Consider the following 17925-nt stretch of genomic DNA (forward strand, 5'->3'; position numbering starts at 1 on the left):
AGAGCAAGTCAGAGTCAGCCCGCCCGGCCACACGGCCGCAGAAGAGCCCCAGGCCCCGCTCTGCCGCCTCGACCCAAGAACACACACCTTTCTGAGGCACCTCGAGGGGGTAGGCCGCCAAGCACACTCGGGGCGCCTCTGCTGCGGGCTCGGAGGGAGGAAAGCCTGCCCGCTGGAGTCAGGGTGCCCAGGGCCGCCGCAGGCCTGCTGGGTGGGAGCTCTGGCCCCCGGGTCCTGCCCACTGCCCCACAAAGGGGCTTTCTTGGGATCTGGGACCTGGGCGGAGGGCAGTTAGCCGGACTGGGGACGGGTAGGTCACCAGACAGGCACCAAGCCTCGCCCAGGAGAGAGTCAGGCCTTGACCCTGGGGTCGCCATCTGGCCAAGCACCAGCTGGCGAGCCCAGGTGATCCAAATACAGTGGTCAGGGGTCAGCAGAGGGGTCCTCAGAGAGGCTGACGGCCCTTCTCCCGGACCTGCCCACCTGCCTGGTCACTCCCTCCCTCATTCACTCATTCCCCACTCATTCGTTCACCAACTGAGTCATCCACTCACTGAGTCACTCAGGCATCATTCATTCACGCATCATTCATTCACGCATCATTCACTCATTCACCCACTCATTCATTCACTCACTGAGTCACTCAGGCATCATTCATTCACGCATCATTCATTCCGCATCTACTCATTCATTCACCCACTCATCCATTGTTCATTCACCCACTCATTCGTTCATCACTCTCTTACCTATTCACTCTTCACTTATTCACTCACTGAGTCGCTCACGCATCATTCATTCACGCATCATTCATTCCTCATCTATTCATTCATTCACCCACTCATCCATCGTTCATTCACCCACTCATTCGTTCACTCACTGAGTCACTCACGCATCATTCATTCACCCATCATTCATTCACGCACTGAGTCACTCAGGCATCATTCATTCAAGCATCATTCATTCACGCATCATTCATTCACGCACTGAGTCACTCAGGCATCATTCATTCACCCACTCATTCATTCACGCACTGAGTCACTCAGGCATCATTCACTCAGGCATCATTCATTCACGCATCATTCATTCCTCATCTATTCATTCACTCACCCACTCACTCATTCACTCACTGAGTCAGTCACGATCATTCATTCACGCATCATTCATTCTCTCATCGTTCATTCACTCACCCACTCACTCACTGAGTCGCTCGCGCATCACTCGCTCACCCACTCATCCGTCCTCTCTCTCACCTATCCCCTCACTCATTCACTCACTGAGTCAGTCACGATCATTCATTCACGCATCATTCATTCTCTCATCGTTCATTCACTCACCCACTCACTCACTGAGTCGCTCGCGCATCACTCGCTCACCCACTCATCCGTCCTCTCTCTCACCTATCCCCTCACTCATTCGCTCACTGCGTCAGTCACGATCATTCATTCACGCATCATTCATTCTCTCATCGTTCATTCACTCACCCACTCACTCACTGAGTCGCTCGCGCATCACTCGCTCACCCACTCATCCGTTCTCTCTCTCACCTATCCCCTCACTCATTCGCTCACTGCGTCAGTCACGATCATTCATTCACGCATCATTCATTCTCTCATCGTTCATTCACTCACCCACTCACTCACTGAGTCGCTCGCGCATCACTCGCTCACCCACTCATCCGTCCTCTCTCTCACCTATCCCCTCACTCATTCGCTCACTGCGTCAGTCACGATCATTCATTCACGCATCATTCATTCTCTCATCGTTCATTCACTCACCCACTCACTCACTGAGTCGCTCGCGCATCACTCGCTCACCCACTCATCCGTCCTCTCTCTCACCTATCCCCCTCACTCATTCGCTCACTGCGTCAGTCACGATCATTCATTCACGCATCATTCATTCTCTCATCGTTCATTCACTCACCCACTCACTCACACTGAGTCGCTCGCGCATCACTCGCTCACCCACTCATCCGTCCTCTCTCTCACCTATCCCCTCGCTCATTCGCTCACTGAGTCAGTCACGATCATTCATTCACGCATCATTCATTCTCTCATCGTTCATTCACTCACCCACTCACTCACTGAGTCGCTCGCGCATCACTCGCTCACCCACTCATCCGTCCTCTCTCTCACCTATCCCCTCACTCATTCGCTCACTGCGTCAGTGACGATCATTCATTCACGCATCATTCATTCTCTCATCGTTCATTCACTCACCCACTCACTCACTGAGTCGCTCGCGCATCACTCGCTCACCCACTCATCCGTCCTCTCTCTCACCTATCCCCTCACTCATTCGCTCACTGCGTCAGTCACGATCATTCATTCACGCATCATTCATTCTCTCATCGTTCATTCACTCACCCACTCACTCACTGAGTCGCTCGCGCATCACTCGCTCACCCACTCATCCGTCCTCTCTCTCATCTATCCCCTCACTCATTCGCTCACTGCGTCAGTCACGATCATTCATTCACGCATCATTCATTCTCTCATCGTTCATTCACTCACCCACTCACTCACTGAGTCGCTCGCGCATCACTCGCTCACCCACTCATCCGTCCTCTCTCTCACCTATCCCCTCACTCATTCGCTCACTGCGTCAGTCACGATCATTCATTCACGCATCATTCATTCTCTCATCGTTCATTCACTCACCCACTCACTCACTGAGTCGCTCGCGCATCACTCGCTCACCCACTCATCCGTCCTCTCTCTCACCTATCCCCTCACTCATTCGCTCACTGAGTCAGTCACGATCATTCATTCACGCATCATTCATTCTCTCATCGTTCATTCACTCACCCACTCACTCACTGAGTCGCTCGCGCATCACTCGCTCACCCACTCATCCGTCCTCTCTCTCACCTATCCCCTCACTCATTCGCTCACTGCGTCAGTGACGATCATTCATTCACGCATCATTCATTCTCTCATCGTTCATTCACTCACCCACTCACTCACTGAGTCGCTCGCGCATCACTCGCTCACCCACTCATCCGTCCTCTCTCTCACCTATCCCCTCACTCATTCGCTCACTGCGTCAGTCACGATCATTCATTCACGCATCATTCATTCTCTCATCGTTCATTCACTCACCCACTCACTCACTGAGTCGCTCGCGCATCACTCGCTCACCCACTCATCCGTTCTCTCTCTCACCTATCCCCTCACTCACTCGCTCACTGCGTCAGTCACGATCATTCATTCACGCATCATTCATTCTCTCATCGTTCATTCACTCACCCACTCACTCACTGAGTCGCTCGCGCATCACTCGCTCACCCACTCATCCGTTCTCTCTCTCACCTATCCCCTCACTCATTCGCTCACTGAGTCAGTGACGGTCATTCATTCACGCATCATTCATTCTCTCATCATTCATTCACTCACCCACTCACTCACTGAGTCGCTCGCGCATCACTCGCTCACCCACTCATCCGTCCTCTCTCTCACCTATCCCCTCACTCATTCGCTCACCGCGTCAGTCACGATCATTCATTCACGCATCATTCATTCTCTCATCGTTCATTCACTCACCCACTCACTCACTGAGTCGCTCGCGCATCACTCGCTCACCCACTCATCCGTCCTGTCTCTCACCTATCCCCTCGCTCATTCGCTCACTGAGTCAGTCACGATCATTCATTCACGCATCATTCATTCTCTCATCGTTCATTCACTCACCCACTCACTCACTGAGTCGCTCGCGCATCACTCGCTCACCCACTCATCCGTTCTCTCTCTCACCTATCCCCTCACTCATTCGCTCACTGCGTCAGTGACGATCATTCATTCACGCATCATTCATTCTCTCATCGTTCATTCACTCACCCACTCACTCACTGAGTCGCTCGCGCATCACTCGCTCACCCACTCATCCGTCCTCTCTCTCACCTATCCCCTCACTCATTCGCTCACTGCGTCAGTCACGATCATTCATTCACGCATCATTCATTCTCTCATCGTTCATTCACTCACCCACTCACTCACTGAGTCGCTCGCGCATCACTCGCTCACCCACTCATCCGTCCTCTCTCTCACCTATCCCCTCACTCATTCGCTCACTGCGTCAGTGATGATCATTCATTCACGCATCATTCATTCTCTCATCGTTCATTCACTCACCCACTCACTCACTGAGTCGCTCGCGCATCACTCGCTCACCCACTCATCCGTCCTCTCTCTCACCTATCCCCTCACTCATTCGCTCACTGCGTCAGTCACGATCATTCATTCACGCATCATTCATTCTCTCATCGTTCATTCACTCACCCACTCACTCACTGAGTCGCTCGCGCATCACTCGCTCACCCACTCATCCGTCCTCTCTCTCACCTATCCCCTCACTCACTCGCTCACTGCGTCAGTCACGATCATTCATTCACGCATCATTCATTCTCTCATCGTTCATTCACTCACCCACTCACTCACTGAGTCGCTCGCGCATCACTCGCTCACCCACTCATCCGTCCTCTCTCTCATCTATCCCCTCACTCATTCGCTCACTGCGTCAGTCACGATCATTCATTCACGCATCATTCATTCTCTCATCGTTCATTCACTCACCCACTCACTCACTGAGTCGCTCGCGCATCACTCACTCACCCACTCATCCGTCCTCTCTCTCACCTATCCCCTCACTCATTCGCTCACTGCGTCAGTCACGATCATTCATTCACGCATCATTCATTCTCTCATCGTTCATTCACTCACCCACTCACTCACTGAGTCGCTCGCGCATCACTCACTCACCCACTCATCCGTCCTCTCTCTCACCTATCCCCTCACTCATTCGCTCACTGCGTCAGTCACGATCATTCATTCACGCATCATTCATTCTCTCATCGTTCATTCACTCACCCACTCACTCACTGAGTCGCTCGCGCATCACTCGCTCACCCACTCATCCGTCCTCTCTCTCACCTATCCCCTCACTCATTCGCTCACTGCGTCAGTCACGATCATTCATTCACGCATCATTCATTCTCTCATCGTTCATTCACTCACCCACTCACTCACTGAGTCGCTCGCGCATCACTCGCTCACCCACTCATCCGTTCTCTCTCTCACCTATCCCCTCACTCATTCGCTCACTGCGTCAGTCACTCGCTCATGCACTCACTCACCAACTTTCCAAACTTCTGTTGAGCAGGACGTACCAGGCACGTGGCAGGGAGGTAATGAAAATAACTTTGCCAATGAACGGAGCCTTGATTTTCCCACAAGCACTGCGAAACCCAAGAGCTGAGTTCATGGAGGTGAGAATGGAGCCATGCGACAGCTGGCCGAGGAGGAGTTGCTTGGAAAAATCCCTCAGAAAAGCAGCCTCTGTGTGGAGTCCCTGTGACTCTGACACACTGAGGCAGCTCCGAGTTTTAAAAGGGAAGGGAAAGCAATACACAGCTGGGCGCCAGGCAGGGGGTGAGGCCGGGGCGGGGGAGAGAGGACCCTCCTCAGGCTTCTCCCCACGGCTGTCTTTGGGGCCCTGACCCAGAAACAGGTGAAGCGTCAATGCGTATGCTGATGCCAATTATTGCCTGTTGGTTTTGCCTTCATAGCGCAAGCCTTCCTAGAATTCTGTCAGCTTGGAACTCGGTGATTCCTGCACTTTGTGTGGTTTTACCTTCCTGACACCAACAAGTGAGCTGGGTTCTACGTGCTCAGCACTGCCTTGTGCGTTTCCCAGAATGGCCCCTCTAACCAACGGGGTGACCTGCCGCCTCTGCACTTCACCTCCCCGCCCAGACCGCAGAGGCCCTTTTGTTTCTGTCACTAAAAGCACAGCCCTCCATCTCCCAGTCCGTCCTTTTTCCAGCTGCACAAAGTACGAGACAGACTCCTCAGAGGAAAAGCAACAAGAAGCACAGGTTCAGGGGGGTAAAAGGAGCTGTGAGGGTGGGGGCAAGTACCTGGACGGCTATAGTGCTGAGGTGACCGTGAGGTCGGGGTGTAACGACCGAGGCTGACCGACCCGGTGGAGCTGGGGCTGGAGGTCCGGCATTGCTTGTAGGAGCGGTCATCCTGCTCCCCCTGGGAGGAAGACAGCCCGGTGAATTTTGAGCCAGGAGCACCACCCGCCCCGTCCCCCACCCTTCTGCCATCTGTGCGCCATCTGCGTGCCTGACCCCGGAGGCTGACTCAACGTGGCCCCGGGACGGAGTCCCCGCACCTGCACCTGCCAGGACACTTCTGAAGAGCCAGGCGGGGAGCTGCCCTTGGTGCTGACATCCTTTAGCAGGTATCAGGTGCTGGAGGGCAGGATCGTAGCCATCCCTCCCACAGCACCTCCTTGTGGCTGGGCTCCAAGGGTGGGTAAAAGCACCTGGCACCCCCCACTCCCTTCAGTCCCCCTCTTGCCCAATCCTCAGCCCCCAAAGGTCCTTGGGAGACACTTTGAGACCCACGGAGATTCTGTATTCTACCAGCCTCAACAGGGGCTCTCCAGGTGTGGGAGATGAGAAGCCCCCGAACCCCAGGGCCCAGAAGCTCAGCTGAGCCGGACGCACAGTCACCAACAACACTCAAGCAGGACGGAGCGGTCAGAGCGGGTGGCGTGAGACGGTGTGGCACCGTGGGCGGGGGTGGAGCAGACCACCGGCCTGCCGCAACTCGGCACCCTGGCCAGAGTCACAATGTGACCTGGCATCCGCCATGGGTGGACCTTGCTGCTTTGCCCACCAGGCCGGCATGGGGATGAGCACTGGGAGGGTCTGGGTCTGGCACTCACGGCTCTCATGCCCTTCCCAGCTTATCTCCCGCTTCCCAGGGCTCCTCTTCAGCTAAACCCGCACGAGCCACTGTCCCTAAACCTTGCCTGCGTGCCCACCTCCATGCTCCGCTCAGGCCGCCCTCATACTGGGAGCACACTTGTCAGGGCCTCCCCCTTCCCCATGCTTAACACTGATCTCCTGGCTCGCCACGTCCCGCCCGCCCCCGCCAGCAATGGGCACTCTATCTCCTCTGGGGCTGCTACAGTCCAGCTGTCTCATCTCCATCCCCGGGCATTCTCTGCACAGCCCCACTGATCAGCTTATATTTTACAGGTGTCTTGTCGCCTCACCTGCCCTGTCCCTGGGGCTCGCGACCACACATAGGTGTGGCCACTTGGTGCTAGCTGTCTACCCACAGGCATTTGTTGTCACCTTCCTGTACCCAGGATCTGATACCTATGGAGTCTGATTGGCAGCCATCTATGTCATGGATCAATTTTGAGAAACAAACATAAAGGCTGGGCTGCTAATTATAAACGCTATTTGATACAGAAACGCTTTCAGCACGTTCACCCTCAAGGCCCCAAGGATAGTCCCATAATCCCGCTCAGAGGCAGACAAGGTGGACCCTGCTACCCCAGCCCCTGGACCTTTTCTTCCTCTGAAGGAAGCCGTGGACCAGACCGCAGGACGCCTGTGTCCCAGGTGTCTGCATTGCAGGGCTGGCAGACGCATGGGGAAGCATGCGGATGAGACACCATTATAAAAATAACCAGCCCCAAGGAGGGCACCCCAGCCTCAGAGGGCCACAGCCTGACACCGGGGCCAGAGGCCACGGCCAAGGGCCTGGGGAAGCCTCAGGCGGTTATCTTTATAATCTAGGCAGTGGAGCGATGAGCAGATGGGTGGGCAAGGGAGCGGTTACCTCAGGCGGTGTTGGCGAGAGCAGCTGAGGGGACTGTGGACACAACACAGGGGACCCAGTTAGGCCTGGCACCAGGGGGTCACTCGGGGAGGGGCCCACACCCCGGCCCAGGTACATCCACCCCAGGGACCCTCCTCCCAATGGGAAGGGACTCCTCCCAAGATCCCACACAGGTTCCAAAGCCTTCTCTTTGGAGACATACAGTCAGTAACCCCCGAGAAAGAGGCTCCCAGGACCGAGCTCTGTGTGGATGAGCATGGACCTGTCTCCTCCTGGCTGGCCCGCCCCGCCCCGCCCCGCCACCCTCCCGCGAAGACACGTTTCCAGTAGGAGGACTATTGATTCTGGGCATCCGGGTCACCACCCCGTGAGCCCACAGGTTTTCTTCAGAAAACGTAAAGGGGCCCAGAGAAAGGAAGGGTGATTTGGAGCCTCGGGGTCTGGGGTGAGGATCAGAGTGAGGGGCTGGGGGCCATCGGGGCCCTGGGGAGCAGTCGCCAGCCAGGCATCTCCTGTTAGAACAAGTGCACCATCCACCATCTGTATATGGGTCTGTATTTGGGTCATCCACCACCTGTATATGGGCTCAGAGAGGCAGCAAGTAGCAGAAGGGGCTCTGGAAACTGAGCTTCCAGGCAGGAAAGCTCACCTGTCTCCCCCACACCTGGACAGGTAGGAAGATGCTGTGGAGTTTCCGAGGAGAAGCCCTGAGCAACTAGGGGCTCTTTCTTTACCATCCCCACCCTTAGAATGGGAAGGGGGAACTTGTACCCCGATCTGCCTATTTCACAGCCGGGGAGACAGGCTCAGAGAGTCTGGCAGAGCTCTGTGCTTCTGGCCAACTGCTCTTCCCCCTGCGAGCTTTCCATCCTGGGATGAGCGGCTACAAGGCTGCAGGTCTAGAGAAGCAGGCGAAGGTGTCCAGCCTTAGGCTGTGTCTGCCCAGCTCAGTGCACCAACCCCCGTCCTGGGGCTTCCAAGGCCCCCCTTCATCATCTGCCCACAGAAAGCCCTGCTCCAAGCAGGGCCCCAGCTGGGACGTGGTGGGGCCTGCAGAGATGAGAGCCCTCGAGGTCCCCGGAGACGGAGGAGGAACGGGACCCCAACCCCTCACTCTGGGCCATGGTAGAAGCCGGCTCAGAGGCGGCAGTGACCAGAGTCGGCCACCCGGGCCCGAGCCCGAGCTCTGCCCTGTGAGCCCCACAGTCCTGCCCCTCAGTCTCCTCTTTCCGGAGCGCTGGGCCATGGGAGGTGGGCAGTGCCAAGCCCGGTGTCAGGGCGGAGTGAGAGTGGGTCTGAGCGTGGGTGGTGACTGTGACCACAGTGACCACGGCAGCGGTGGCCCTGGCCAGCCGCCGTGGCATGACCGGTGAGTGTACCCCTGGAAGGACCCGCTCCGCCCTTATATCCCGCAGCAGTGCCTGCCAAGCTGGGCTTGCCCGCGTGACCCCCATCGAACCTGGAGACCCCACAGCCTCGGCCACACCTCGGGGGACTTGGTTACGGCCGGGACTGAGCTCTGCCCCCCGAGGGGCCGCCCAGGCCAGGCCACCGCATGTGACCGGCCCATGGACATGGTCAGCAACTGACAAAACGCTCCTCCCCTCCAGTCCTGCCCCCAGGGTCACACCCAAATCTCTAAAAGGAAAAGCCGAACCCAGAAGCAAGTTCCAGGTTAAATGGAGAGGAGCAGCCATGAGCCGGGGGGCCCCGAGGAGGGCACCGCCCGAAGGACAGAAGGGAGGAGTCAACTGCGGTCCCACCAGGGGTCAGACCAGCCCGAGGCGCTCATGGGACAGCAAAGTGTGTGAGCGGGGAGCGGGGCCAGGAGCGGGCTGGACAAAGGAACACGGTCCATTCCCAGGGCATGAGCATCAGTCCAACTGAAGACAAGGACGAGTTGCTCACTTTGCCCCTGGCACTCTCCTGATGGCCCTCAAGCCTCGTGCTCCCTGCCCCCCACCCCAAGGGGGCCCCCGTCCAGACTCGCGGGGTGGTTTGGGGCCAGAGCACTCTGGGCACTCTCTAGAGAGGAGGGGTTTAAGGAGGCTGAGGCCGCCAAGGCGACCCGCTGCGGGGGCCCGGTACCTCGCTGTAGCTCTGCCGGTCCCCCACCGAGTGGCTGATGTAGGGTGAGTAGGAGATCATGTCGGGGCGGTCGATGTTGTAGATGGCCCTGCTCTTAGGGAGGGCGGCCAGGTCTCTGTAGTCCAGGATCTCATCTCCCAGCTTGGCCTGAGAGAGGGCAGGAGGGGCCGCGAGGGCTGGTTAGACCCACACCCGGGGGCCACGTCGCCCAGCAGGCGTGGGAGGATGCGAGTCTGAGTGAAACGGGCAGAGGGGCAAAGGCACGGGGGCGGGGATGCCTCCTGGTCCTACAGACAGTGAGCTCAGCCTGTGGTCGAAACACACACTCACACAGTTACGCTTGCACACATACAGACACACATATGCACAAACAAACACACGTGTGAGAGCACACAAAACACACATATACACACATACATGCATGCATACAAACACACACTTGGATGCAAACACACAAACACAGACATGCACACACACACACACACTGTGCGTGCGGGCACAGAAAACACAAGACTCAGTCGTGTCCAGCTCTTTGCTGTACAGTCCACGGGATTCTCCAGGCCAGAACACTGGCAGGGGTAGCCGTTCCCTTCTCCAGGGGACTTTTCCAACCCAGGGGTCGAAACCAGGTTTCCTGCACTGCAGGTGGATTCTTCATCACCAGGGAGGCCTAAGAATACTGGAGTGGGTAGAGCTATCCCTTCTCCAGTGCATCTTCGTGACCCAGGAATCGACCTGGGGTCTCAGTTTGCAGGCAGATTCTTTACCAGCTGAGCCACCAGCAAACACATACATATGCACACAGGCATACAGACACACACACGGACGCATATTCACAAACACCTGCACAGGATAGACTTGCACGCATGCAAACACAAATACACATGTGCTCACATAAAATACACACACGTACAGGACACACACACGTGAATTTCAATACCTGCTCGATGTGTGCACACATGTGTGTGCAGATGCAAACACCCAGCACGCACAGGCAGGCCTGCACACGCAATACACGTGTGCACAGACAACGTGCCTGCCTACAAACGTGGAGGAAGGCGCTGACACACCCACAATTCCACCCACTCACTCACCAGCACAGCCTGGAGGCACCCACACTCTCACACACAACTGCACCCACCCAAACTGGCACTCACGAACACACCTCCTTACCCAGCCACTCGTACACACGCTCAGGGCTTTGCAGCACTCCCTACACACAGCCCATGGTCTGACATGTGACAGTCAGCCGGCGCGTGGCCTCACGGAGGTCATCACAGAGGTGCTGACTCGTGGTGACACACCTGGAACCACCGCATCTGCTCAGGTGAGGTCCACCTGGGGGCTCGCTGTCCTATAACTGGGCTCGGCCTCCCCACACTGCCCGCCAGCCCCTCCTCCTGGCTCTGGGGGCTTCCTGGGGGCACATGACCAGACAGGCCTGGGAGCTGAGCACCATGAGACTTGGCTCTCACAGGAGGGCTGCGGTTTACACCCAGACACTGGTCTCAGCCCCGGTGTTCCCGTGGCACATCCCCCGCAAGTGCAGATGGAACGTTTACAGCTTGCGATCCCCACAGAATAAGGGACATGAGGCCCCAGCCTGTTCCCAGCACCGCCCAGTCCCCGGCAGAGTGGACGCCCAGGCTCCTGTCCCTCCTGGATCCGACACACCAGTCACCTCCTTTCCCCTGTGTCCCCTCTTAGGGTTAGTCTCAGCCTGGCCTTGGCAGTCATCGGCAGAGCTGGCCAGTCGGGCTGCCCCCATTAGCTCAGCTTGACCCCCCAAACCTCTCGAGAACCCTCATCTTGACCTCGGCCTCCCTCGGGGACCTCCGGTCTGGTCAACACAGCCCCTGCCCGCCTCTCTGCCCCCCTCCCAGCCCCAGGCAGCTCTGGTCAAGTCCTTATGGTCCGAGTCCAGATCTAACCTCTGCCTCTGGGTGTGGGGTGGCCGCGGGGAGAGGCGTCCTGCCAGCAATTCTTCCAACAAACTCCAACAGCAGCATGAGCTCTGTGTTCCACCCCAGACAGCAGTGGGCCAAGCCCACGAAGAGGGGCACGCACAGGACCTCCACTTCACAGGGGAAGAAGCAGAGCCCAGAGAGATCAGGTCATGTGCCCAGAGTCCCACAGCCAGGGAACAGAAGCAGGTTGTCTGCATGCAGAGCCGCGCTCACACGATGGCCAGTCTCCAGACTCGACGTTTGGAGCCGGATGTCTCTACTCTGTTTGCTATGCGGTCTCTCCTCTTGGTGCCCTCACTGAGCCCGGCTCAGCCCCCACACCCCAGCTTTCTCGCTTCCTCCAAGGTCTGGCAGCTCTAGCCCACCTCCTCCAGGAAGCCTTCCCTGACCACCCAATCCCCAGGCTCCCAGGAGGCATTGGGTACCACATGCCGTTTGTGACGTAGGCTGAGATGAACACCTGACGTCTCAGACTCTGGCGATTCCCTTCGGAACCCTGGGCAGCGCTCAGAAGACCTGAGTTCAAACCCGGAGTGTGCTGTTTGTCGTGATGATGGCCCCTGATCAGCACTTCTGAGCTGCCCCTCTCTGTGCTCTGGGGAACTGGAGCTGAGGCCCTGGAAGGTCCAGCCCTTGGGTATCCGCTCATCGGAGCCCCTCACTCCCCGGCCCAGGAAACTAGCCACACCCAACTCCTTACCGTTTCCCCATGTCCAGAGCCTGAGGGCTCCTCCCTCCAACACGCCCTCCCCTGACCTCTTTGCCCAGCTCATCCTCTGGTTCTTCCCCAGTCAGCAGAGGCCTCCTCCTCCAGGAAGCCTTTCCTGCTCTCTCTCTCCCGTCTGGGTTGGATGTTTTCCTCTTTTGAGTAAAGGTGCTGATCTTTGTTGGTGCATCAGTGTCCCCTCCCCGCAAGGCTAGTGACCTGTGGACCCAGGACTCTGTTTCACCATGGAACCCCTCCCCCTAACTCCATGATCAACATGACACGGTCCTCAGGGCAAGCATCTCCCCCTGACAATGGGAATGCCACCTGGGCCTCGCCATCTGCTGGATTTCTGAACATCCACATGGCTTGACCTAAAAGGTGACGCTGCCATGGGGCTGGAGGAGGCTGTGCCCACCCACCCTGCCCCCTCTGCCCTGCTATGATCACAGCGCTCAGCTACCTGCTGGCTTGTTCAGCCCCAAACACGTGGTCTGCAAGGCCCACCTGGCCCTGGGTCAGCCCCTGACTGCAGGGATCAGAGAGAGAGCTTGACAATGCCAACTGCATCAACATGCGCCCGCTCAGAAAGAGACCCCCACCCCCCACCCCCAGCCAGGTGGCTCCTCACGTCCATACCACCCAGCGGGGCTCACAGATCCATTACCCAGCATCCAGGTCCTGGGTGGTCGCCGTGACAACGGGCTATGCCTTCTCATTGGCGGAAGGCCACTGGGGTGTGTGCATCTGTGAGTGTTTTCCCTCAGCTTTCTTCTCCCTACACTGTATCCAGCATGTGTGAGTGCTAAGTCACTTAGTCGTGTCCAACTCTGCAACCCTGTGGACTGTAGCCCACCAGGTTCCTCTGTCTATGGGATTCTCCGGGCGAGAATACTGAACTGGGTGGCCATGCCCCCTTCCAGGGCGATCTTCCTGATCCAGAGATCGAACCCACATCTCACATGTCTCCTGAACTGGCAGATGGATTCTTTACCACTAATGCCACCTGGGAAGCCACTAGGATGTGACCATATATGATGTTACAACTGTAACATAATCCTGCCGATAATACAATCTAATGATGCACTTGTACACTATGCCAACTAACTGCTTTATGGGCATGGTGAAGAAAGGTTACAAAGCAATATAGCCCACGTGACTTCATTTTGTAACAAAGAAAGAAGGAAAATACACACATGGAGAAACAGAGGCTGAAACACAGTAACAGTGGGCTACTCTGGCTGGGAGGATTATAAATGGTACTCGTTTTTGTCTCTATACCCATCATTATTTTTCCTAATAAATGTGGGCTACCTTTGTAATAAAAAAAGGTAGTGAAAAGATTACTTTATAAAAACCCACAATTTACTGAGCTTCCCTGGTGGCTCAGGTGGTAAAGCGTCTGCCTGCAATGCAGGTGACTCGGGTTTAATCCCTGGGTCGGGAAGATCCCCTGGAGAAGGAAATGGCAAGCCACTCCAGTATTCTTGCCTGGAGAATCTCATGGACAGAGGAACCTGGCGGGCTGCAGTCCACGGGGTCGCAGAGAGTCGGACACGACCGAGCGACTCACACACACACGGTGCCCATGTTTTATCCTGTATGTACACTAAGATGAATGAGGCACGACCTCTGCCCACCAGGCGCTCACAGCCCAGGGGGAGGAGGTTAGCCACGGCGCACGATGAATTCCGCCCCATTCCTGCACACGGCGACCTCACGGGGGAAGCAGTCTCTTCCTGAACGGGGGAAGGAGGTGGGAGACGAGGCTGCATTTGATGACAGCGACCCCACAGGTGCTGCCGAATGGGGCAGCCAGCGTCCTTTAAAGCTCACTGAGCGGGCGCGCGGATCGAGGGCCCTGTCCTGAGGTCCTGAGTGTGCCCAGCACCGAGCAGAGTCAGGCGCACAGCGGGGTGACAGCAGGCAGCAGCGGGAGCAGGAAGACAGGCAGGGGCCTGAGAACGCGGGCCTGACCGGACTCCCGTCTCCTTGGTGGAGGAGCTGCAGGGACCGGAGCCGACACCAGCCCTGACCTGGGAGGGATGGCAGTTGGGGGTGGGAGTGGGGGTCTAGGCCGGACTCCCGTCTCCTTGGTGGAGGAGCTGCAGGGACGCACTGCTGACTGGAGCTGACACCAGCCCTGACCTGGGAGGGACGGCCGCGGGGGCAGGGTGGCCGTCCAGGCCAGGTGCTGGCCACGGTGCTGGGAGTCCACGTGTTGGAAACGGCCGGGTGTCCTTGGATGGCGGCTCCCTGGTTCAGAGGCTGGGACACAGACTGCCTTCTGCACCTCTCTGAGCTGCGTCTGAAAAGCAGGATGCCGAGAGCTGGAGGCGGCGGCAGGTGTGGGCCTCGGTACTCGGTACTCAAGGCACCTCAGCTACGTCAGCTGAGAGCAGGTGTTTCATGGGTTCACTGAATCCTCTCGAGGCCTTCTGTTTAAAACTGGTGCACGGGTATTAGCCGAGCAAGAAGCCTATCTCCGCTGGGACGGTGTGACCAGGTAGAATCGGCTGAAGGCACGCCCAGCTGGTGGGGAACTTCTCGGCCCATCACCATCACCCTCGGCAAATCACCATCACCCTCGGCAAACTCCTGTTCCCCAAGGGTGGGGATGTCAAGGGACCTGGCCTGGCGGGTGTGGCCTTGATTGTGCTGAAAACAGCCTGCTGAAGAAGGGACCCAGCAGGGCTGGCTTTCAGCCCTGAGCAATGGGCTTCCCTGAGCAGAACCCAAGCTTCGGTGTGAGAAGACCTGGTCTTAAAGCCAGCTCTACTGCTTACCAGTGCGAGATCTTTAAAGTTACAGGGACCACGGAGACCAATGTCCTTGCTGACTCCACTCTTCTATGTCAGCACTGTACTCAACCCCCTTACAAACACCAACTTGTTCAAAACACAATCATGGTTAACCAGTCCATCCTAAAGGAAATCAGTCCTGAATATTCATTAGAAGGACTGATGCTGAAGCCCCAGTACTTTGGCCACCTGATGCGAAGAGCTGAGTCACTGGAAAAGACCCTGATGCTGGGAAAGATTGAGGGCAGGAGGAGGAGGAGACGACAGAGGATGAGATGGGTGGATGGCATCACCAACTCGATGGACGTGAGTCTGAGCAAACTCCGGGAGATGGTGAGGGAGAGGGAAGCAGTCCACGGGGTCACAAAGAGTCGGACTGAGCAACAATGATCAGTTACCAACAGCAGCTGCCATCGTGGAGAGGACCCTACTCAGTGTGCCACGAACACGATCTCGTTCAGAAAGGAACAGTCGCATTACTGGTCCTGAGGATGACGGCATTTGGGGTGGATCGTGTGCCCCCACATTTTCACATGGAATAGCTAAGCCCCAGCACTACAGAACATGTATTTGGCGATAGTGGCCTTTAAGGGGGTGGTTAAAGTGAACCGAGGTCAGCAGGGTGGGAGGCCCCGAGCCAGCACCCTGGGGGTCCTCCTGTGCCGAGGAGGTCAGGACAGACGTGCACAGAGGGACGGCCGTGTGAGGGCACGCGGAGCAGACGGCCGTCCACATGCCCAGGAGACGGGCCTTGCAGGGAACCGACCCTCCCGACACTGTGACTCGGACTCCCAGGCTCCGGACGGTGAGAAGGCACGTCTCTGTGGTTGAGCCCACTGGTCTGGGCACTGGGTACAGCGGCCCCGCAGACGAGCACGGAGGTCACAACACTGACTTCAGTGAGCGCTTCCTGGGCCCCCTCTCTGGGCTCAGGGCTGTGCCCAGGGCCTCCCACTCAGGCCCTCCGTGGCCCTGGGCAGCAGGTGCTGGGGGCCCCTGGGTACGGGTGAGCTCCCGGAGGCTCAGAGAGGCTAACGCCTTTCCCGAGGGCACGCAGCTGGCCTGGTGACGTCAGGCTGTCTTTCTGAACCTCCGAGTCTGCAGCTGCCCAGGGTCATCCGGCCATTCGCCCTCCAGACTAGAACCCGGGTTCTTATCATCCATCAGAATTAGGGCAGGAACAGCCCTGAGTCCAACCAGAGTGAGAGTTCCGGGGGCTGAAAAGTGTTGAGAAGAGGGAATCCGATCTCCATCGTGTGAGAGAAAAACCAGGCTCCGGCCGTGAGTGGGGGGAATGGGAGGGGAGACTCGTCCTGGCCGACCAGCCTGTAGGGGTGAAGCCGGGCCGAGATGCCCAGTCCAGGGCTCACCCAGCTTTCCTGTTCCCTCCCCGCACCACAGGCTGTTTAGACCAGCAAACTAGCAAGTAGCTATAACAGTCACCTTCCGTTTCTAAAATCACCACCCAGCAGTAACTGCTATCAACAATTAGTTACAATGTTGTCAACCACGTTTAGACTTGTATGTGCCCACACACACAGACACACACACCCGCACACACAATACACATGTGCACACACACGCACACACGCACACACATGCACACACAATACACGTGCCCGCACACACAGACACACCCACACACACAATATCCATGCACACACACACGCACACACATGCACACACAGACACACCCACACACACAATCCACATGCCCGCACACACACACACCCGCACACACACTACACATGCCCGCACACACGCACAACCAATCCACACGCCCGCACACACACGCACACAATACACACGCCCACACACACAATACCCATGCCTGCACACACACAGGCACACAGACACACACACCCGCACACACATGCATGTATGCAGACACACTCACACACATCCATCCATACACACGCACACACGCCTACACACACGCACACACTCACACACACAACACACACATGCGTAGCCACGTGCACGTGAATACACACGCACATAAATGACAGTGGGACCGTGTAACACACGTCGTCCTGCACGTGCTCCTTCTAGAGACACACCAGGAACTTTCCACACCACAGGCACAGATCTGCACCGTTACTGGCAAGTGCGGTTTATCCAGGTGAGTCCTGGCTGCGGGATGCAGGCGTGTCCTCACTGACACCGTTGTAAACCACGGCCGTGAGCACACCTCTCTGCACACCAGACGCCACATTCCAGGCAGCTGTGGTCAAACAACACATCCACGCTGGAGGCCCCGAGTCAGCCTCAGAGTCTGTGCCAATCACGCCCTGCGCCCCCCGAGGGCACACTCAGCAAGGACCCCGGGCCCCTGGTCTCCTCCCCTCTCCACAGACAGAATCCGACTTACATAAATCACGCGGCTCGGAGACCCTGAGGTGCTGGAAGCAGGTACAGAAGTGATGCTCTCTGAGGAGATCCTGGTTTCCTAGGAGACGAGCAGACAGGGAGAGGCTGAAGCAGGCTCTGCCGACGCAGAGAACCTTCCAGAGGCAACTATCGCGGGTCGCGCTCCAGCAGAAACGCTGGCTCACGAGACCCTTTCTATGGGCAGGTTGAAAAATAAACACGTAGGCTTGGATGAACCACAAGGAAGCTGTAACCGGGAGACACAGCGGGTGACCCTGGCTGCCAGCAAAGCGGCCGTGCTCCCAGGGCCGGATGGACTCGCTCCACAACCACGAAGCTGTCAAGTTGCTGAA

General features: G+C 57.2%; 1 protein-coding gene across 3 annotated transcripts in view; it reads right to left on the reverse strand.

The window, feature by feature from the left end:
- Window positions 1–17925, reverse strand: part of ABLIM2 (actin binding LIM protein family member 2) — a 169935-nt gene that overhangs the window by 58568 nt on the left and 93442 nt on the right. For all 3 annotated transcript variants that reach the window (XM_088836565.1, XM_088836564.1, XM_088836563.1), the window contains 4 exons: window positions 17574–17651; window positions 9729–9875; window positions 7641–7673; window positions 5915–6035 (listed from right to left, as the gene is read on the reverse strand). In XM_088836565.1, coding sequence (XP_088692691.1) covers window positions 5915–6035; window positions 7641–7673; window positions 9729–9875; window positions 17574–17651 — 379 coding nt within the window. The remainder of the gene's footprint in view (window positions 1–5914; window positions 6036–7640; window positions 7674–9728; window positions 9876–17573; window positions 17652–17925) is intronic.

Source organism: Moschus berezovskii, chromosome 5 (assembly GCF_049115385.1).
Source record: "Moschus berezovskii isolate FMDL1 chromosome 5, NW_MosBer_1.0, whole genome shotgun sequence".
NCBI classification, from domain to species: Eukaryota; Metazoa; Chordata; class Mammalia; order Artiodactyla; family Moschidae; genus Moschus; species Moschus berezovskii.